This window comes from Parasteatoda tepidariorum, chromosome 1 (genome assembly GCF_043381705.1).
Source record: "Parasteatoda tepidariorum isolate YZ-2023 chromosome 1, CAS_Ptep_4.0, whole genome shotgun sequence".
In the NCBI taxonomy this organism is placed as follows: domain Eukaryota; kingdom Metazoa; phylum Arthropoda; class Arachnida; order Araneae; family Theridiidae; genus Parasteatoda; species Parasteatoda tepidariorum.
Window position 1 is genome coordinate 89588380 of NC_092204.1, and position 16761 is coordinate 89605140.

Genomic DNA, 16761 nt, shown 5'->3' on the forward strand with positions numbered 1-16761 from the left:
TTCACTATCCTTTTTTTCGTGTATCTGTAGGTAAAAATGTTTAAGATTGGTCAAAGCTAGTACCGACAATGAATTTTATTTGAATAAACGTGTGAAACTTGTATTGTCATCAGACGGGCTCCATTGAAGATTTCCGTGCTCTGGCTACTCAGAAAGTGTTAAAATCCTTCGCAGATACGAAAGCAAGCTATAAAAAAAATTAGTAAATCAATATTTTGTTGACAATGACAATTTTGCTGCATTATTTTTGGGAACAATAAGTTTCATTTATTGCGCTAAGCTGCAAGTAAACAGAACTCATTAGATAAGTTCAAAATGAAGATGAAACAAAGGAAAATTATAGACATATGAAAAAGGGGCGGAATTAATAATGAAAAAAAATAACAAACAACTGATTAAAAATTAAAAAAAGAAAAAAGAAGAAAAAGAAAAAGAAAAAAATAATATTAATAAAATTTAATAAATTTAATATTAAAAAAAATTAATATTAAAAAATTTAAAAAAAAAAAGAAAAAAGAAAAGGATGAAATTTTTTTAAAAAAACCGGAAAATAAAAGATATAATCTTTTTATCAGCCCACACGATTGTATCCGCAAAAAAAGTGCTTTCTATTTTTTTTTTTTTATTATTTTTTTTTTTATCATTTTTATTTTTTTATTCTTTTTTTGTTATTTTTTATTTTTATTTTATCAGTTGTTTGTTATTTTTTCTTAATTATTATTTCCCCTCCCCTTTTTTCATATGTCTATAATTTTCCTTTGTTTTATCTTCATTTTGATATATAAACTGCTGTTTGTAGAAAATGCAACACCATGAAAGAATCATCAGAATCAAATGAAATTTAATACAGAAACGACTTGTACTGATACAAATAAATGATGAAATTTTCAAAACAAAAGAAACAAATTAAGCGTCCGAAATCAGTATTTGGTGCAGCCACCACGCGCTGCAATAAGTGCTGCTATACGACGTGGCATGGAGTCAAACAGATGTTGAATATCTGCTTGAGGAAGAGAATTCCATATCGCTTGTATGCGCAACCAAAGTTCGTCTTTGGAAACTGCAGGACGCGGATCACGAGTGAGACGCCGACCAACCATATCCCACACGTGCTCAATAGGCGACATATCCGGCGAATAAGCAGGCCAAGGAAGAAGTTGCATGCGTTGTGCTGAACAGAAGTCTCTAACAGTCCGCGCAACATGTGGGCGNTACGAATTCCGCACCCGACTCGCATCAACCACATTGCTGACGTAAAAATCCTCAGTGGTAGACTGATCATGGGTTCTTTGACGTCAGGCTAACCGTGGGTGGTTTTCGTGGTTTTTCTCTCTATGTAACGCAATTATGGATTAGTTCAATCAAAAAGTCCATCACGAAGGCAAATTTTTCCCAATACTTGATCCAGGAGTTCTCCAGTCTTCTGGATTTTGTTCAAAATTACAAGGCTACGGAGTTGAACGTAAGTAGTCGTAAATATTAAGAGTTTAGTAACAAGGCACCTCTATTGTTTAGTAACAAGGCACCTTCCTGACTCCTGGTGGCCTCTTGCTGCCTATTTATAAGAAAGATATACTCTAAACCTCTTATTGATTTACCTGCAATGGTTTGATTTCTACTTGAATTTTCTCCTAAACTGTTTTTTGCGTTTTAATTTCATGCCTTTAAGCTAGTTATTTGTAGTCGTAAACCCAAGAAATTGGGTCTTCTGTTCAATGACGTTTGTGAAATAAAATGAAAAACCTGTGCACTGTCTGTTACAGCTAAAGTGTATAAATCAGTTATTCGACTAGGGTTGTTCGTTAAAGTACCAAAATTTTGTTCCATTTCTCTCATTATTCAGGTCAAATTCTCTGGAAACTATATATATATATATAAATTATAAATTAAATAATATATGTACATAAATTAAGAAAAGTCATTTACTCGTAAGAGTAAACAATATTGCAATATAAACTCTGTATTAATTTCGATAGAAAACGGAATGTCTCCTACTTATTATCAACCTCGAGATGAGGAAAAAATTTAGTTTTTCCCCAAAGAATATTCCATTTCTGTTTACATTCCTCTCCAGTGTCAGAACATTTTTCGAACTAAATATTTCTGGAATAAAATACTGCAGAGTATATTTTGGACTAAATAAAATATTTATTCGAAAGAGTTTTCATGAGAAATGTTTTTTTTTCCATCCTTTATTACGATTTTTCTTTCTTCTCAAAATATTGCATTTAAAAGTTCTTTTTAAAAGGATATTAAAGCTACATATTTATTTTCAAAGTGTATCTTTGGACTCGTGGTCGGGGGAATTTATTGTCACGTTATTAATTTTTAAGTAATTCGTGGGTTTAACTTTTCTAAAATATGTGAACCATAAAAAATGAAATTTGATTTCTGTTAAAAGAACATTTAATATTCTTTGAAGAATAATGCGATGTACTTTAAAGTAAATAAACTTAATACTCCCAAAAGAAACAAATTTTATTTCTTTAATGTTTAAATATAGTATATATTTAAAATAAAATTTTTTATTGTGCTTTATTTTAAATTGAACTTAAAAATATTCATTAAGAGATACATACAAAATTCACTTTAGAAGTAATTCTGTAAGAAAACTTAAGTTTATACTTAAAAAATAGAGTTTTTTTAATTAATTTTAAAGTATAAGGTTATGCATGAAATAGCACATACCATAGAGAAGCCCTTCCCTGCTTTCCTGAAACATATGCACTAGTAGCTCAGGGGATATCAGGCGTTCGCCTTCCAATAAGGTGACACGAATTCGAATCCCAGCTATGACTGGTCGATATGAATTCCATTACTGGCTCGCACCGATCACAGTGCTGACGTGAAATATCCTCTGTGGTAGACGGATCAGGGTTAGAGTCCCCTTGCCGACAGACTAACCGTGGGAGGTTCTCGTCGTCTTCCTGTCCATGCAGCGCATTTGCGGGTTAGTTCCATCAAAAAAGTCCTTCACGAAGGCAAATTTCACCCCATGCTTGATCTAGGAGTTCCGTTGTCTTCCGGATTGGGTTCAAAATTGCAAGGCTACAGAGTTGAACATTAGTAGTCGTAACGTAAATTAGCCTGTGAGGGATCAACAGTCGACCTGTTTGAAGATCCCAGTAGGCAGACTGCAAGAAAAACTTTGGAATGCGAAAAATTGATTGAATGGCAGGGGAGATGGAGTGACAGCTTTACAAAGGGAAGACACACATTCGAGCTCCTCCTAAAAGTTCAAACGAGAAAAATCATGGGGAATTTCTTTTTAAATCAATTCCTAACTAATCATGGCTTTCATGGACAACATCAGACCAGGTTTTTTGGGGGAGCTCAGCTGTGTCGTACCTGTCAGCTTGTTGAGGACTGGGAACATATATTAATCCATTGTAAGAATTTTAAGAACATTAGAGAGAAATTTTTTCATTCAAAAACCACCTATGAGTTTATAAAGCAGCATTGGTCAAACCCTAAAATAAAAAGGGGAATTATGGATATAGTAAGAAATTTGTTTATTAACAAGGCACCTTTCTGAATCCTGATGGCCTCTTGCTGACTATTGTTAAGAATACTCTAAACCCCTTGTATACTCTAAACCCCTTATTGATTTACCTGTTATGGTTTGATTTTTACTTGAATTTTCTCCTAAACTGTTTTTTGCGTTTTAATTTCATGCCTTTAAGCTAGTTATTTGTAGTCGTAAACCCAAGAAATTGGGTCTTCTGTTCAATGACGTTTGTGAAATAAAATGAAAAACCTGTGCACTGTCTGTTACAGCTAAAGTGTATAAATCAGTTATTCGACTAGGGTTGTTCGTTAAAGTACCAAAATTTTGTTCCATTTCTCTCATTATTCAGGTCAAATTCTCTGGAAACTACCTTGTTAATATGTACATTAGCTACTAGGCATTTGTTAAAGTGAAAATAAGATCTTTGCTTGAACAATAGCAATTGGTTTGCACACTGAAATTATGATGATGAGATTAATGTATTTTTCGCTACCTAAAAAATCACGTGACAGCCAACACGTTAGTTGATAGGATCAATTGCTTTAACTAAAAGTGAAAGGATGGAATTGTTTAAAATAGTATTACAACTAAGGAACTTAACACTTGGTAGATCAAGGAGGAAAAATACTTTTTCTCCATTTTTCACAAAAATGACGATTCGATGCAGTTTGAGGATTAATAAGTTTTGATAAATCAATAACGTGGAAAATCGGTTTATTACACAGTTAAAGATGGACCGAGATGGGAAAAAAACTGTTCCTGCCCACGAGTTGAAAAGAAGAACGAAGAAAAATAAAGTTAAGAAGATGATCAGAATACTAGTGAGAAAATATTGTGTGGGGAGAATTTTTGAGGGACAAAAACAGATCTTCTCCAACCCGATTTTAAAATTAACTTTTTTTTTGTTTTCAAGTTTATAGGTGATGTCAATAAGTACTTGTGACATTGGTGCATAGTTTGATTTTTTATTTTTATTTTTTTAGATTTCAATCGAATGCTTGTTCTGATAAATCTTAAACCTTGAAATTCGTTTTCCTCCGTTTCGAAATCTTCCTTCATTTATTTTTCAGAATCTAAAGAATCAAGTCAACCAATCTATCAATAAATTAGTTTTTAAAATTAGAGAAACAAACTTTTGAACTTTAAACATATTGAGAAAGTTATGGCGCACAACGGATCTGTAAATTCAATCTGCTGTTTAGTTAGATAATGAACATATTAACTACTTTCGAACTTTAGAGGTAGCAGATACAAAGCAAAGCAAGTTCACTGGCATAAACCTTAGCCATAAGAAAATCAAAGAAAAGGTCATACGGGGAGTGTAATTTATGAAATCAAATACTAATATATTAATACTAGGCTATTTATTTAAATGTTTCATAAGATCTACGAGCATTAATAATCTTCCATTTTTGAGTTTTGAAAAAAAATCGAATAAACAGTAAGGGAACCAAAAAATTCATCACGTTAAATTTATCGAAATTTGTTTATTTTAAATATAAAAATAACATATTATATGCCCGCGACGAAATCTTCTGTTGGATACTTTATTTTTTATTATATCTAGAAAGGACTAGATTTTTTATTATAACTAGAAGAAACTTCATTTTTTATTATAGCTAGAGTTAAATAAATAAATCATGTTAGAGTGACGGGCATGAACATTGAACTCCGTAACTTAGTAGTTTCGAACCTTACTCAAAAAGCAGAGGAATATCTATATCGCTTTTATCGGGAGATTTTTAGAGTGAACTCACCTTCTTCTACGTTTCATGGCGAGAATAACCTCTCACAGTTAGCCTGATAAAAAAAAATTACTGTAATCAATGAGTCAGCCACCAATAATGTAATACTTGTGAGAAGTACCAATCAACTATACTCATATCCGGTATTCGCGATGCATACTCGTGTTGATACATAATCCTGGTGGTATCTACTCCTATTAGTACGTACGCATAGTGGTATACTTGTATTGGTACATGTTCGCATTAGTACTGATTGGAGTGGTATATATTCATTGTCTTTGATGAGAATCCATGTTCTACCTCAGAGAGAAACGAATGCTCTTTTTTTTTACATTTTATGTTATGGAAATTTAAATAATCTTTCTATATTTATTTTTAGATGTACCACAGCTGACGCTCCGTCTCGGGAGCAAGTTAAGGCACGCCCACATTCAAGAAAGTAATGACGTGTACTTCGAATGCAACATCAGAGCCTCTCCTTGGGTGTCTGAAATCGGATGGAAATTCGAGGATCGTGAACTCCACACAAATACCACCAACGGTATAATAGTTTCCAACCAGAGTCTGGTTCTGCAGAAAGTGCAAAAATTTAGTCGTGGTAAATATACTTGTACAGCCACAAACAGTGAAGGAACCGGTGAAAGCAATGACGTCTTTCTTAGAGTGCAATGTAAGTACTAATTTTAAATTGGTCTTCTTTTAATGTAAACCAATTGATCTCTGTGACTAGACTTATATTCTGGACACTATTATTTCAACATTTAAGGATAGAGATATATTATTTATTATTGGACAGTTTTTATGGTTTTAAATTTTAAATCACATTTAGCTCAAAATTTCAACATAAATCAGTATGCAATAGAATTTTGTCACCTATATGTGTAAACTGCTAACGTAACCCTATAAAAAATATTCGGTATATTTTTGGCTCCAATTATGCTTACATGCTATTCCCTGCCAAATAAAAGGGTGCCGTAAGCAAGACACGATTTTAAAACATTAAAAAAGGAAATAAAACAAGGAAATAACGTAAAAATCGTAACGCATGTTATCTAATATGCGAAATAAAAAAAGAAAAATCGACTTATCTTATTTAGAGTTCTGTGAGAGTTGCCATAAAAGAATCAACATCGCTTCTCCTGGTGACCAATTTGGCGATCATCCAAGGGGCACCTCGAAATGTAGTCTGACCCAAATCAGAATGATAAATGAAATACTTACATATTTATGCCATTTATGCATTTTTATTATCTCTGAATTCATTTGTTTAATTATCACTCTAGATGCTCCCTTCTGCAAGCCTGGACAAAAAATAATCTACGGGGCTGCCAGGCACGAGGCAGTCCGCGTCGTCTGTGAAGTTGAATCAGATCCGAGAGAAGTTTCTTTCAAATGGCAATTCAACAATACAGCGGAAAGTCTGGAAGTGGTGACTTTTGTAAATGACGGCGTAACATCGACCGCCACATACATTCCAAGAACTGAATTCGATTATGGAACACTACTGTGCTGGGGTACAAATATTGTAGGATCGCAGGTTGATCCGTGCATTTACACGATAGTACCAGCAGGTAGGTACATGTTTCTCAGAATTTTTTCCAGTGTGCTTTTTTAAAGGTCTTTTGCTTAGAAAAATGGAGGGAAAGAAAAAGACCAAGTTTGATCCCTTTAAAAGTGATATCTACTTTTTTTATTCTAAAAGTTTCTTTTTTGGCTTCACATAAGTAGTTTTTAATATCTGAACTCACTTCTTACTGTAAAGCCCTAGGGCATTCACGGCACTAATCAATTTAGTAGTCCGACGTAACGAACATAAACTGCGCAGTGGAGGAAAAATAAGAAAGATTTCACTACGTTCGGGCTACTAAGTGGTAAATACGAAAGTAGTATTTACCACTTCCTTCATTGGACATCGTCATTGACATATTTCGTCATTCAAATGAATGACGAAAGATGTCATTTGATTTGGGCTACTAAAAGATCGAATTTTCGGAATATGGTAACCCATACTGAGACCTTCTCTTTTCTTGGAGATATTGCATTAACCCATTAAACCCATTAGCCTTTTTGAGTGGGAGTATCTTCAACAGTATCTAACTGTAACTTATGATAATAAAATAATAAACTTTCAAAACAATGCAAATTATGACCTAAAACAGCGTAAAAGGATATAAATAATACTTATGTTATAATATTAACTATTTTAGCTCTATTTCAATTATTCTCCTCACGAAATGCTGCATAAATTATCACTGGCATGATATTTCTCTAAACCTATACCATCATGTCAATTTTGCAAAACTAATGTGAAAATGGGATCTTTTTAGCCCAACAGTCTACTTGTAACATTTGATAGGACATCATGTCTGTCCTGACAGGTTTTAAAATGTTAAGTGACTTAAGCTTGAGGCGAAATATTTTATATTATTTCTACAATCTTGCATTAAAGAATTATCTGTACTTTAGAACGGACAAATAAATTAAGTATTTTATAAGTAATTAAAGTTTTAAAGAATTCGCCAAATTGGCGAGATTTTTTCCCCAAGATGAAAATTTGCAAAATTTAATGACTAAATTTTCGATTTTATAAGTTTTATGGGCCGGTAACTTACTTTTTAATAACTTACTTAACTTACTTTTTAAATATTTAAAAATTTGATCTAACACGTTTATCATTTTAGCAAAATGGTGGCTCTTTTTCATATTGGCATTTAAAATTAGCTTAGAGGTCACTGACAAAAGATAACCTAAACTAGATCTAACATTCATGAATAACTGTTATAAATTCATAGCAGTTATGAAAATCGAATATTACTCTCAAAAAAAGCGTTATTTGAAGTGAGCACAGACCATTCAAAAAGCTTATTACTTCTTAATTTAATAACTGTTGTAAACAGAGACAAATATGCCAGTTTTAAAAAGTATTGTTTTCCTAATAAGTTCTAAAACCTATTTGTGCATATTTTTTATAGTGTGGAGACGCTAATCTGGATTATTTTATAGTGGAGACTTTTATCTGGTTTATTACACGCACACACATATACACCGAAGAGCCATGACCACCCTCCATCTATAACAATGGGCTCGCCCAGGTTTTCATGGTTTCTCGCAGGAACAATGTTTTCATGGGGCACATTAGAACCCATAATCCTCATAGAACAATCCATAACGTCTGTAAGCTACTTGAACATAGTTGCAGACCAGGTTCACCTATTCATGGCAGCAGTTTTTCTTGCGGGGGATAGCGTTTACCAACAGGATAATGCACCATGTCATAAGGGTCGAATCGTCGTGGATTGGTTCAAGGAACATTCCAGTGACTTTCAAGTCATGTCTTGGCCCCCAAATTCACCTGACCTTTATCCAATAGAGCACTTGTGGTCCTACTTGGAAAACCAAATTCGTGCTGCCACGCTACCCCTTCGCAATGTGAGGGAATTGCAGGACCAGTTGGTGAGCGCTTGGTACCAGATACCTCAGACTACCTATCAGCACCTTGTGGAATCATTGCCACGGCGGGTGCTAGCAGTTTTGAGGGCTAAAGGTGGTCCTACATNTATATATATATATATATATATATATATATATATATATATATATATATATATATATATATATATATATATATATATATATATATATATATATATATATATATATATATATATATATATATATATATATATATATATATATATATATATATATATATATATATATATATATATATATATATATATATATATATATATATATATATATATATATATATATATGCTAATTTCAATTATGATACTGGAGACATTTATTTTGTTTATTAAGAGGGAGTTTGAAGTAATATTTATTATAATGGTGACACTAATTGGTTTATATTAATTAGGGCTTTATTCCATCTTTAATGGATTATTCCTTTTATTATGAAGCTACTTATTTTTTATCATAATACCAACACTTATATGGTTTATAATATTGGATACTTGAAGTACTTTTACCATTAGAGATACTTCTTTCTTTTAAGAGACACGCAAACTTAACTCCTTGATTTCAGTGAAGACATAATAAATTACTTGTTATTTGTTCCGTTCGTGATTTAAGTTACAAAAATAATATTTTACAGCCGTGAGAAAATTTCTCTAGTAAATAGTGTAATGACTCAAAATGTAGCGCATTTTGATTCCAACAAATTTATTCAAATTATTATGGAAAACATCTAAGAATTTTTCATAATATGTCAAGTCTTACATATTATTTAACTGCATGTACGAGTATATCACATATGATGAAAATTATTTAGGAATGTAAATATAGATTTAGAGCATTTCAAATTACATGAAATTTTACTTTTATGACTAAACTCAGTAAAACTTTAATATTTTTAAAATACTTAATGCATTGATTGCTTTATTAATTCATCTAATCTAATTTGGGAATTATAATGTTTTTTTAGTTCTTTATAAATAAACTCTATTTCTAATTTATTAAAATGAAACTAAATTTGAATATTTAGTTCATATTCTCAATAAGTAAATAAATCAAGTACTTAATTATACTAGGCTTATATATTTTGCAATTTACTTGAAATTTCGCATGATTTCAGTCCTATTTTAAAAATTTAAAATAGTAATTTAATAAAAACAACAGTAAAACTATTCAATTCAAACGTGTTTTAATTAGAAAAATCAAAGCTGAATAGTAATGTTTGTTATTTATATCGTTATTGTTTTATTTATTTAAGCAGTAAATTAAATATTCCAAATTTGTAAAATTAGCAAACTCTAATCCTGCTTAAAATTTTCCATATATTTTAATGATTTTCTTTTTGTTAATGATTTCATTTATTAATTTAGCATTGCAGATAGAAATTAAATTTAATGAATAAGGTTTTTTTTTACATTATACTATCAAATTAAACTAATACTATTTGTTAACGAACTCAGCTGAAAGTTATAAAATAAACCAAAGTTGAAAATCTGAATACATAATTTAATTTAATGATAGTCTGTATGCATAGAAAATTCAATGAATCGTAATTTTCTAAAAGTTATACTTTTAAATTCGAAAAATAGGGAGAAATCATTAGTACTGAATACGAAAAATAAATTAATAAAATACCGTGTTTCGTACTATTTTTGTAAGGCAGGTTTCAAATTGAAAATATTTTAATTGGATTATGTCTCAAAAATATGAGCATTCCATTGAATGTTAGATTTTATTTGACAAAAAAAATGTTCTATTTCTATTTTTTTCATAATGATAAATGAAAAGACACAAAAAGTAGTTTGAAATTAAATTGTTCGAAATGTTTTCTCCCTGAGGCTGGGGAGCAGAGATTGGTTATTACCTATTATCGACCTTCAAAATATCAAAAAAGAATTTTTATTTCGAGAAATTCATTAAAACTTTTTTGAATCAGTTATTTTCATATGACAGTTAAGGGATTTGTGATCACCATCTAAAATATTGTTAAACTCATGAAAAAAAAAATCTTATATACATATTAGGTTTTTTCAAATTAGCATTTAGGTTAGGAAAAAAAACCTAATCAAACTTTATTAAAATCTGAAGAATTGCTATCGAGAAAAGTGAGATTAACGTCAAAATTTGTTGGATTTGTCAGAAAGAAATATGAAGAGTTAAATGCGATAATCGAAAATGTCATACAGAAATTGAACTGGTTTTGATTTTTTAATCTCGGCTCTCACTATAATGATTCATCAGTTTATGATGAAGTTTTTTTTTTTGCAGTGGAAATATAGTTTCCCCCCCCCTTAATATGCATAGAAAATTTATTTCAAGACTGCCGATGCTTGTAAAAGTTATTAACGGTTGTGATTGAAGAACACTCGGCATTGAAACAAAATTCAAAGTTATTAATCAAAAAAAGATTTTAAAAAAAGACTTTAGTAGTTGAAGTGTTTAAATTTTTTTGATAACAGCAGCTTATAACAGAATTAAAAAAGTTGAATTTTTAGCATCTCAGTTAGGCCCATCGTATTCAATTGAAAACTGTAAGGCTTAACACTCGGTATTGAAACAAAATTCAAAGTTGTTTATCGAATTAAAAAAAAAATTATCTTTTATTGTTGTTTACATTTTCCAGATAAATAAACAGCCGCAGATAACAGCAACAAAAAAGTTGAACATTTTGTGTCTCATTTAGGTCCACCTGATTCAGTTGAAAACTGCAGTGTTACCAACCAGACAGAAGATGGCATATCTGTTGAATGCAGTCCAGGTTATGACGGCGGACTGCAACAGCAGTTTGTCTTAGAGGTTCATGATACCGAGCTGCATAGGTTGCAGGCCAACCTCAGCTCAGAACACCACCCTATGTTTCAGGTCCGGGGTCTGGGATCAGGAACGACCTTCGTTGTAGTCGTCTATGCCGTCAATGCCAAAGGGAGGAGTCAGGCAGTCGTCTTGAGGACCAACACGTTGCCAGGACCCGAAAGTCAAACAAGAAGAGGTAACAGCAACATTCATGTTCTCTGTTGCTAAAGATAATTCATCATGGCTCTTCTTCTGTCGCAATAATTATCCATAGTTATTTTCAGACATAGCTTATTTAGAATGACTGAATTCATCAAAAATATCCTTCTAAACTTTATTATTGATGTGATTCAGATGTTTGCCTCATGCCACCACTTGAAGCAAATATATTTAACCCATGTTTATTCTATGTTTTAAACTTTTATACAAAATTCTGGTTTTATAAAAAGTCAAAAAAATAATATACAAATAAGCAAATAGTTTTTATTGTTTTCTAATGAGAGATTACGGTTAACAGTGATTTTACTGTCACGTGTTTGATACGGAGAGTGATTTATTCACTATTGTTTCGGAAAGTCACTAATTCGGAAATGACACGTCACATGATTGCGTTATTTCCGTTCTTAGCATTTAGGTGTACATAAATTTGTTTATTTTTTCTATGAAATGGAAACTACTTTCGATGTTTATTAACTTTTTGTATTTTTTTTGTGGTTTACCAAAAAAGGTCATGAAATTTTAACATATTCTGTTAATTGGTAATATGTTTAGTAAATGAGTGCATTTGTCTAACGAATTAAAAATTAAATACTATGCGTATAGCTAAAGCTGTAACTGTTCGTAGTTTTAGGGGTATAATAATTTTCTGTGAATATCTTGCTATATATGTTTCATGATGTATTGGTTAGTTTAGACTAGATCTTACTTAAACATCTTTGACTAATCAACTGATAGTCATACAAATATTTTGTATTTTTATATTATTGCATCTATTTTTTCCGTTATTTTTCTACTTAAAAATGAAAAAGTTTAAAGTTTAAAAGTTAAACTCATTTTAAAAAAACTTTCTTAGTTTCTAACAAGAAAAATAATATTCAAAATTTAGCAAGTTATTTCGTTACTATACAATTCTAGCAATAAAACGTTTTAAAAGAAGTGTAAATTTTTAAGATTATTATGTTTAATATAATTTTAAATAATTATAATTATTTTTATAATTTGACTTCGAAAAAACTAAGTATAGGCATAGTCCATTGTTTGATTAAAATGCAATAAAAAAAAGCAGAGCAAAATCCTCAAAAGGTTTATTTTACTATTCTTTTCATTCAAAATTACTTTTCAATTAACTAAAAGTATTTTCCATAACCAGAAGTTAAGCAAAAAAAACTGACTGTGAAAATTATCGTCCTAGTAACTTAAATATATTTTCAAGCAATCACATTTACATACTCAGGTTATAACTTACTTAAAAATTTATTATTTAAAATTAAATCAATCAAAATCTACTAACTTAAGCGATCATTTATTGGCAATTTTGTGGAATGAAGGAAATCAATAATTACATACAATGCATTTTTCTAAACGACGTAATTTAACTTTCACAATTTCTGGCGGATCGACTTGCAAATCTATCTATATATTACTTTAAGAAAATGCACTAAATTTTTGGTCAATGCATTTAAAGATAATTATTTATCTTATAAGCATATAAAAATAATTATAAATCTTAAAATGATAATTATCAGTTTTAAAATGACTCTTATACTCTGCCTGAGTCTGAATGAATCAGTCATACTTTTCTTATCAGTCTAATTCCTATTTAACGCTCTTAGTTCTTTTCAATAATTTTTTTAACAATAATTTTTTAACAATATTTTTTTCTCTTCTGCTGTCACTCACAGTGATTACATATAATTTCTAACTCTTCAAAATATTCTTTTTCTTTAGCTGTCCCAATGTACTTTGATTTCTACTAACAATTTCTGATTTGTCAATCTCTTTCTTTAGGTGTCACAAAACACTGTGACATAACTTGCCTGACTCCTCCTTTTTGTAGACTTCTGTGCCCGCTTTTTTTTCTTCTTTTTCAAGAAGCTCTTTCTTCTCATTACTATTATTTCATATTTCCTTTTATCGATATAAGTTTTTCATGAATATTTACTAACCGAATTTATTTTCAAGAATTGATTGAAGAGTTGAGAAAGAACATGGTAAGTTGCCATTTAAGAACTTTCACTAAATACTCCAGGCTTGACTCTTTCAGAGGCGCTGAGGAAAAACTCTTTCACTTATTTTTGAAAATTGTGCAAACCATTCAAACAACAATAGATTTTTTATTTTTTAATCCATTTGTAAAAAATGTCCTTCTTAAAGAATGGCTCCTTTTTTTCCAAAGAAGAAAAAAAAAGTTGTGTCTTATTATTAAGTTATTATTAACCACAAGTGTCTTATTAAGTTTTATTTGGCATAAACAAGATAGTTCTGACAATTCTTTTTTTAAATTTTGAATTAATAATATAAATATTTGTGTTTATAAAGAACTCTTGTTTGCTTTTTTAAAAGCTAGAATGGAAGATAACAGAAAGAAATTTCCACTTCGTAAATAACAAATTTTTTTTGTTGCAGGTGTTTTTAGATTTAGACCACTTTTTCTGGTAGGGCATAAAAGGATTAAACTAAGCTCGAAGCCACTTTTAATTTTCAAAAATATAAGGCAGAATTCAGAATTAAAAAGAAGAGGGGAAAAATAGGGAAAAAAACCGATTGAAAGTTTATAGATTTATTGCTTTCGTTGCGGTTTCTTCCAAAACAAAATCTAGAATAACCACTTTCATGTTCATTATCTTAACCTATTATTTAATGTACCGACCCTACCTGATAATTCCTAACTATATCACTATGTAAATATTTTAATCCATGTAAACTTGAGACAAGTTAGTAAATTATTTGATCATTTAGAAATGTACAAAATATTTTTGACTTTAAAACGAGAGAGAAAGAGTGAGTTCACGCCCTGTCGTTAATGAGAATTCATTAAATATGCATGCACGTGTGCTGGCAAAAGCTGTAATTAATAACAGCGTTACATGTCGTCAGAGCTATTTTAAGGATGGGCACCGCTGAAGCTTATGCAGATGTGAAGAATGATTAAAACTAGGGCTACCTTCCTCTTTTCTACCTGTTAATTAGCATTAACCAACATTTTTCATTAATGTGTGTCAAATGAAAGGAGAAAAAAAAACATATTAAGTTTTGTACTTGAAAATTATTTGAACAATGTTAAACGGAATATCGTGTGACTTGTATTCATGCATTAAGTTTATTCTAATTATTTTTAAGCAAATCACTGCTATGTTCGTGCATTGTTGGTTGAATAATGTTAAATATTCAAATAGATAGTGAGAAAAAAAAGCATAAAATTATTAGATTGTGTTATAGGATCTAAAATGTGTGTTGTCGATTGTGGTTTTTTGGCAGAACGTGGTTTTTTGTGATGGTTTTCCTTAATAGTGGTTTTTTGTATGTTTTTGTGGTTTTTTAATGGTCAATAGATGGCACTGTTAAAGATAAGGGGAAATCCTGTTGTGTCAAGATGATACTTATAAAATTAATTCACTATTCAGAGAAAAGGTTTTTGGTGTTAGGTAACTGAGTTGAGCTAGACAAAATGACTTGTTTTTAACCGTTAATACAGATTTTTTTCCTGTTGGTTGCTAAGCAACGGAATTGTCTTCCAAAAAAAAAATTTCTCCTTGACACCGTGATAAGTGAACGCCCTATAATGATAACTATTTTCATAACTAACCAGTTCAAAATTATATGATAATTGTAAATGATAACTGTTTTCATAACTAATGAGTTTTATAATTTTTAGTTTAGAGTTTTGGTTTCGGTTTGGTTCTGGCAAAAGCTACGTTAAATGCTAAAAACATTAAAGATCTGTAAATCAAGTGCTAAAAATACAGATTATTGAACTCCAATTAATGAATATGCAGCAAACTCTTTTTCCTTCAAGTTATTTTTAAGACAATTAAACGAAAAAAAGTAAAAACGATCTTCAGAACGAAAGTCAAAACGAGAAAAGTCAGACAGAGCTCCAAAAAAAATTAAATAAAAATAAGAATAAATAATTTTCATTATGAAATATTTGTAATCTAATTCTATTCTATTTGTAATTCTATTATGAAATATTTGTAATCCTATTCCTATTCTAGAAATCTTTTTCTTAGATTTATCCCTTCAACTTAAAGAGAAAACAAATTTGAGCAATCAAAAAAGTCGAAATTTTGAGCTCCCAGAAAGCTCTCATTCCACGTTTCATATCGTTATTCTATTAGGTTGCCTTTCTACGGAACAAACAACATTGTTTCTTTGTTTATTAGAAAATAGTGTATGAAATGGAAATTTTCTGAATTTTTCAAGAATACAGCATGAGATTTGAAAGGCACGTTTGCCGTTTAGATACAACTAGCTCAACCCATAAGATTTTCGGACATAAACCAATTAGTAGTACTTGTAAATAAATTATTTATTAATCAACTCAATTAAATTCAATAATAATTCTTAATTAAAGGTAAAGGCAAAATTACCTTACCTGCAATTTCTGTTGTTCTTCAATTTTCCCGGTGAGAAGATGGAAATGTTTTTCTTTCGCTTTAAAAAGGATCGCTACTCTTGTAAAAATAAAAAGATGTCAATAATAAAAAGTAACAAGTTCTGCCATTAAAGGAATTAACTATTTCTTTTTAAAACATTTAATATTTAACACAAAACGTAACAAGAAACATAATTGAAAACGAAACATTAAGCTTTTTTGAAATGAGCATTACATATCAACCTCTTCTCTCTGAGGCGATCATTCCCCTACTGTTTACAAAACTTCCGCCTCGCTACAGTTACAGTTAAAATTTTAAAGTTAGATTGTTCATCGCAGTTTCTCGACACTCCCCTCTTGAGTTTTAGAGATGTCGATCACTGAAACTCAAAATATTACTGTCTAAAACGTTGAGGCACTCTCACAACCCTACCAGCTCGAGTGGTCACAGAATCAGTTTTTCTGTAGTTATCAGTCACTGAAGGGTTAGGGTTGACACAATCATTCGGAGTATTATTGGCAATAACATCACAACTATCCAGTTCCATAGGGCACAGTTTCTGAACAGGGCGAATAAAGACACCAGATTTTGTCTTTATTTTCGCTAAACGAACAAGTCCATCTTGACTGGGATATGTTTCCAA

The 16761-nt window shown here is 30.6% G+C and overlaps 1 protein-coding gene across 5 annotated transcripts in view; it reads left to right on the forward strand.

Moving 5' to 3' along the window:
• Nucleotides 1-16761, forward strand: part of LOC107454647 (synaptogenesis protein syg-2) — a 354446-nt gene that overhangs the window by 325137 nt on the left and 12548 nt on the right. For 4 of the 5 annotated variants that reach the window (XM_071183678.1, XM_016071899.4, XM_016071898.4 and 1 more), the window contains 3 exons: nt 5633-5923; nt 6537-6824; nt 11414-11719. In XM_071183678.1, coding sequence (XP_071039779.1) covers nt 5633-5923; nt 6537-6824; nt 11414-11719 — 885 coding nt within the window. The remainder of the gene's footprint in view (nt 1-5632; nt 5924-6536; nt 6825-11413; nt 11720-16761) is intronic. The other variant, XM_071183685.1, reaches the window with a different exon arrangement.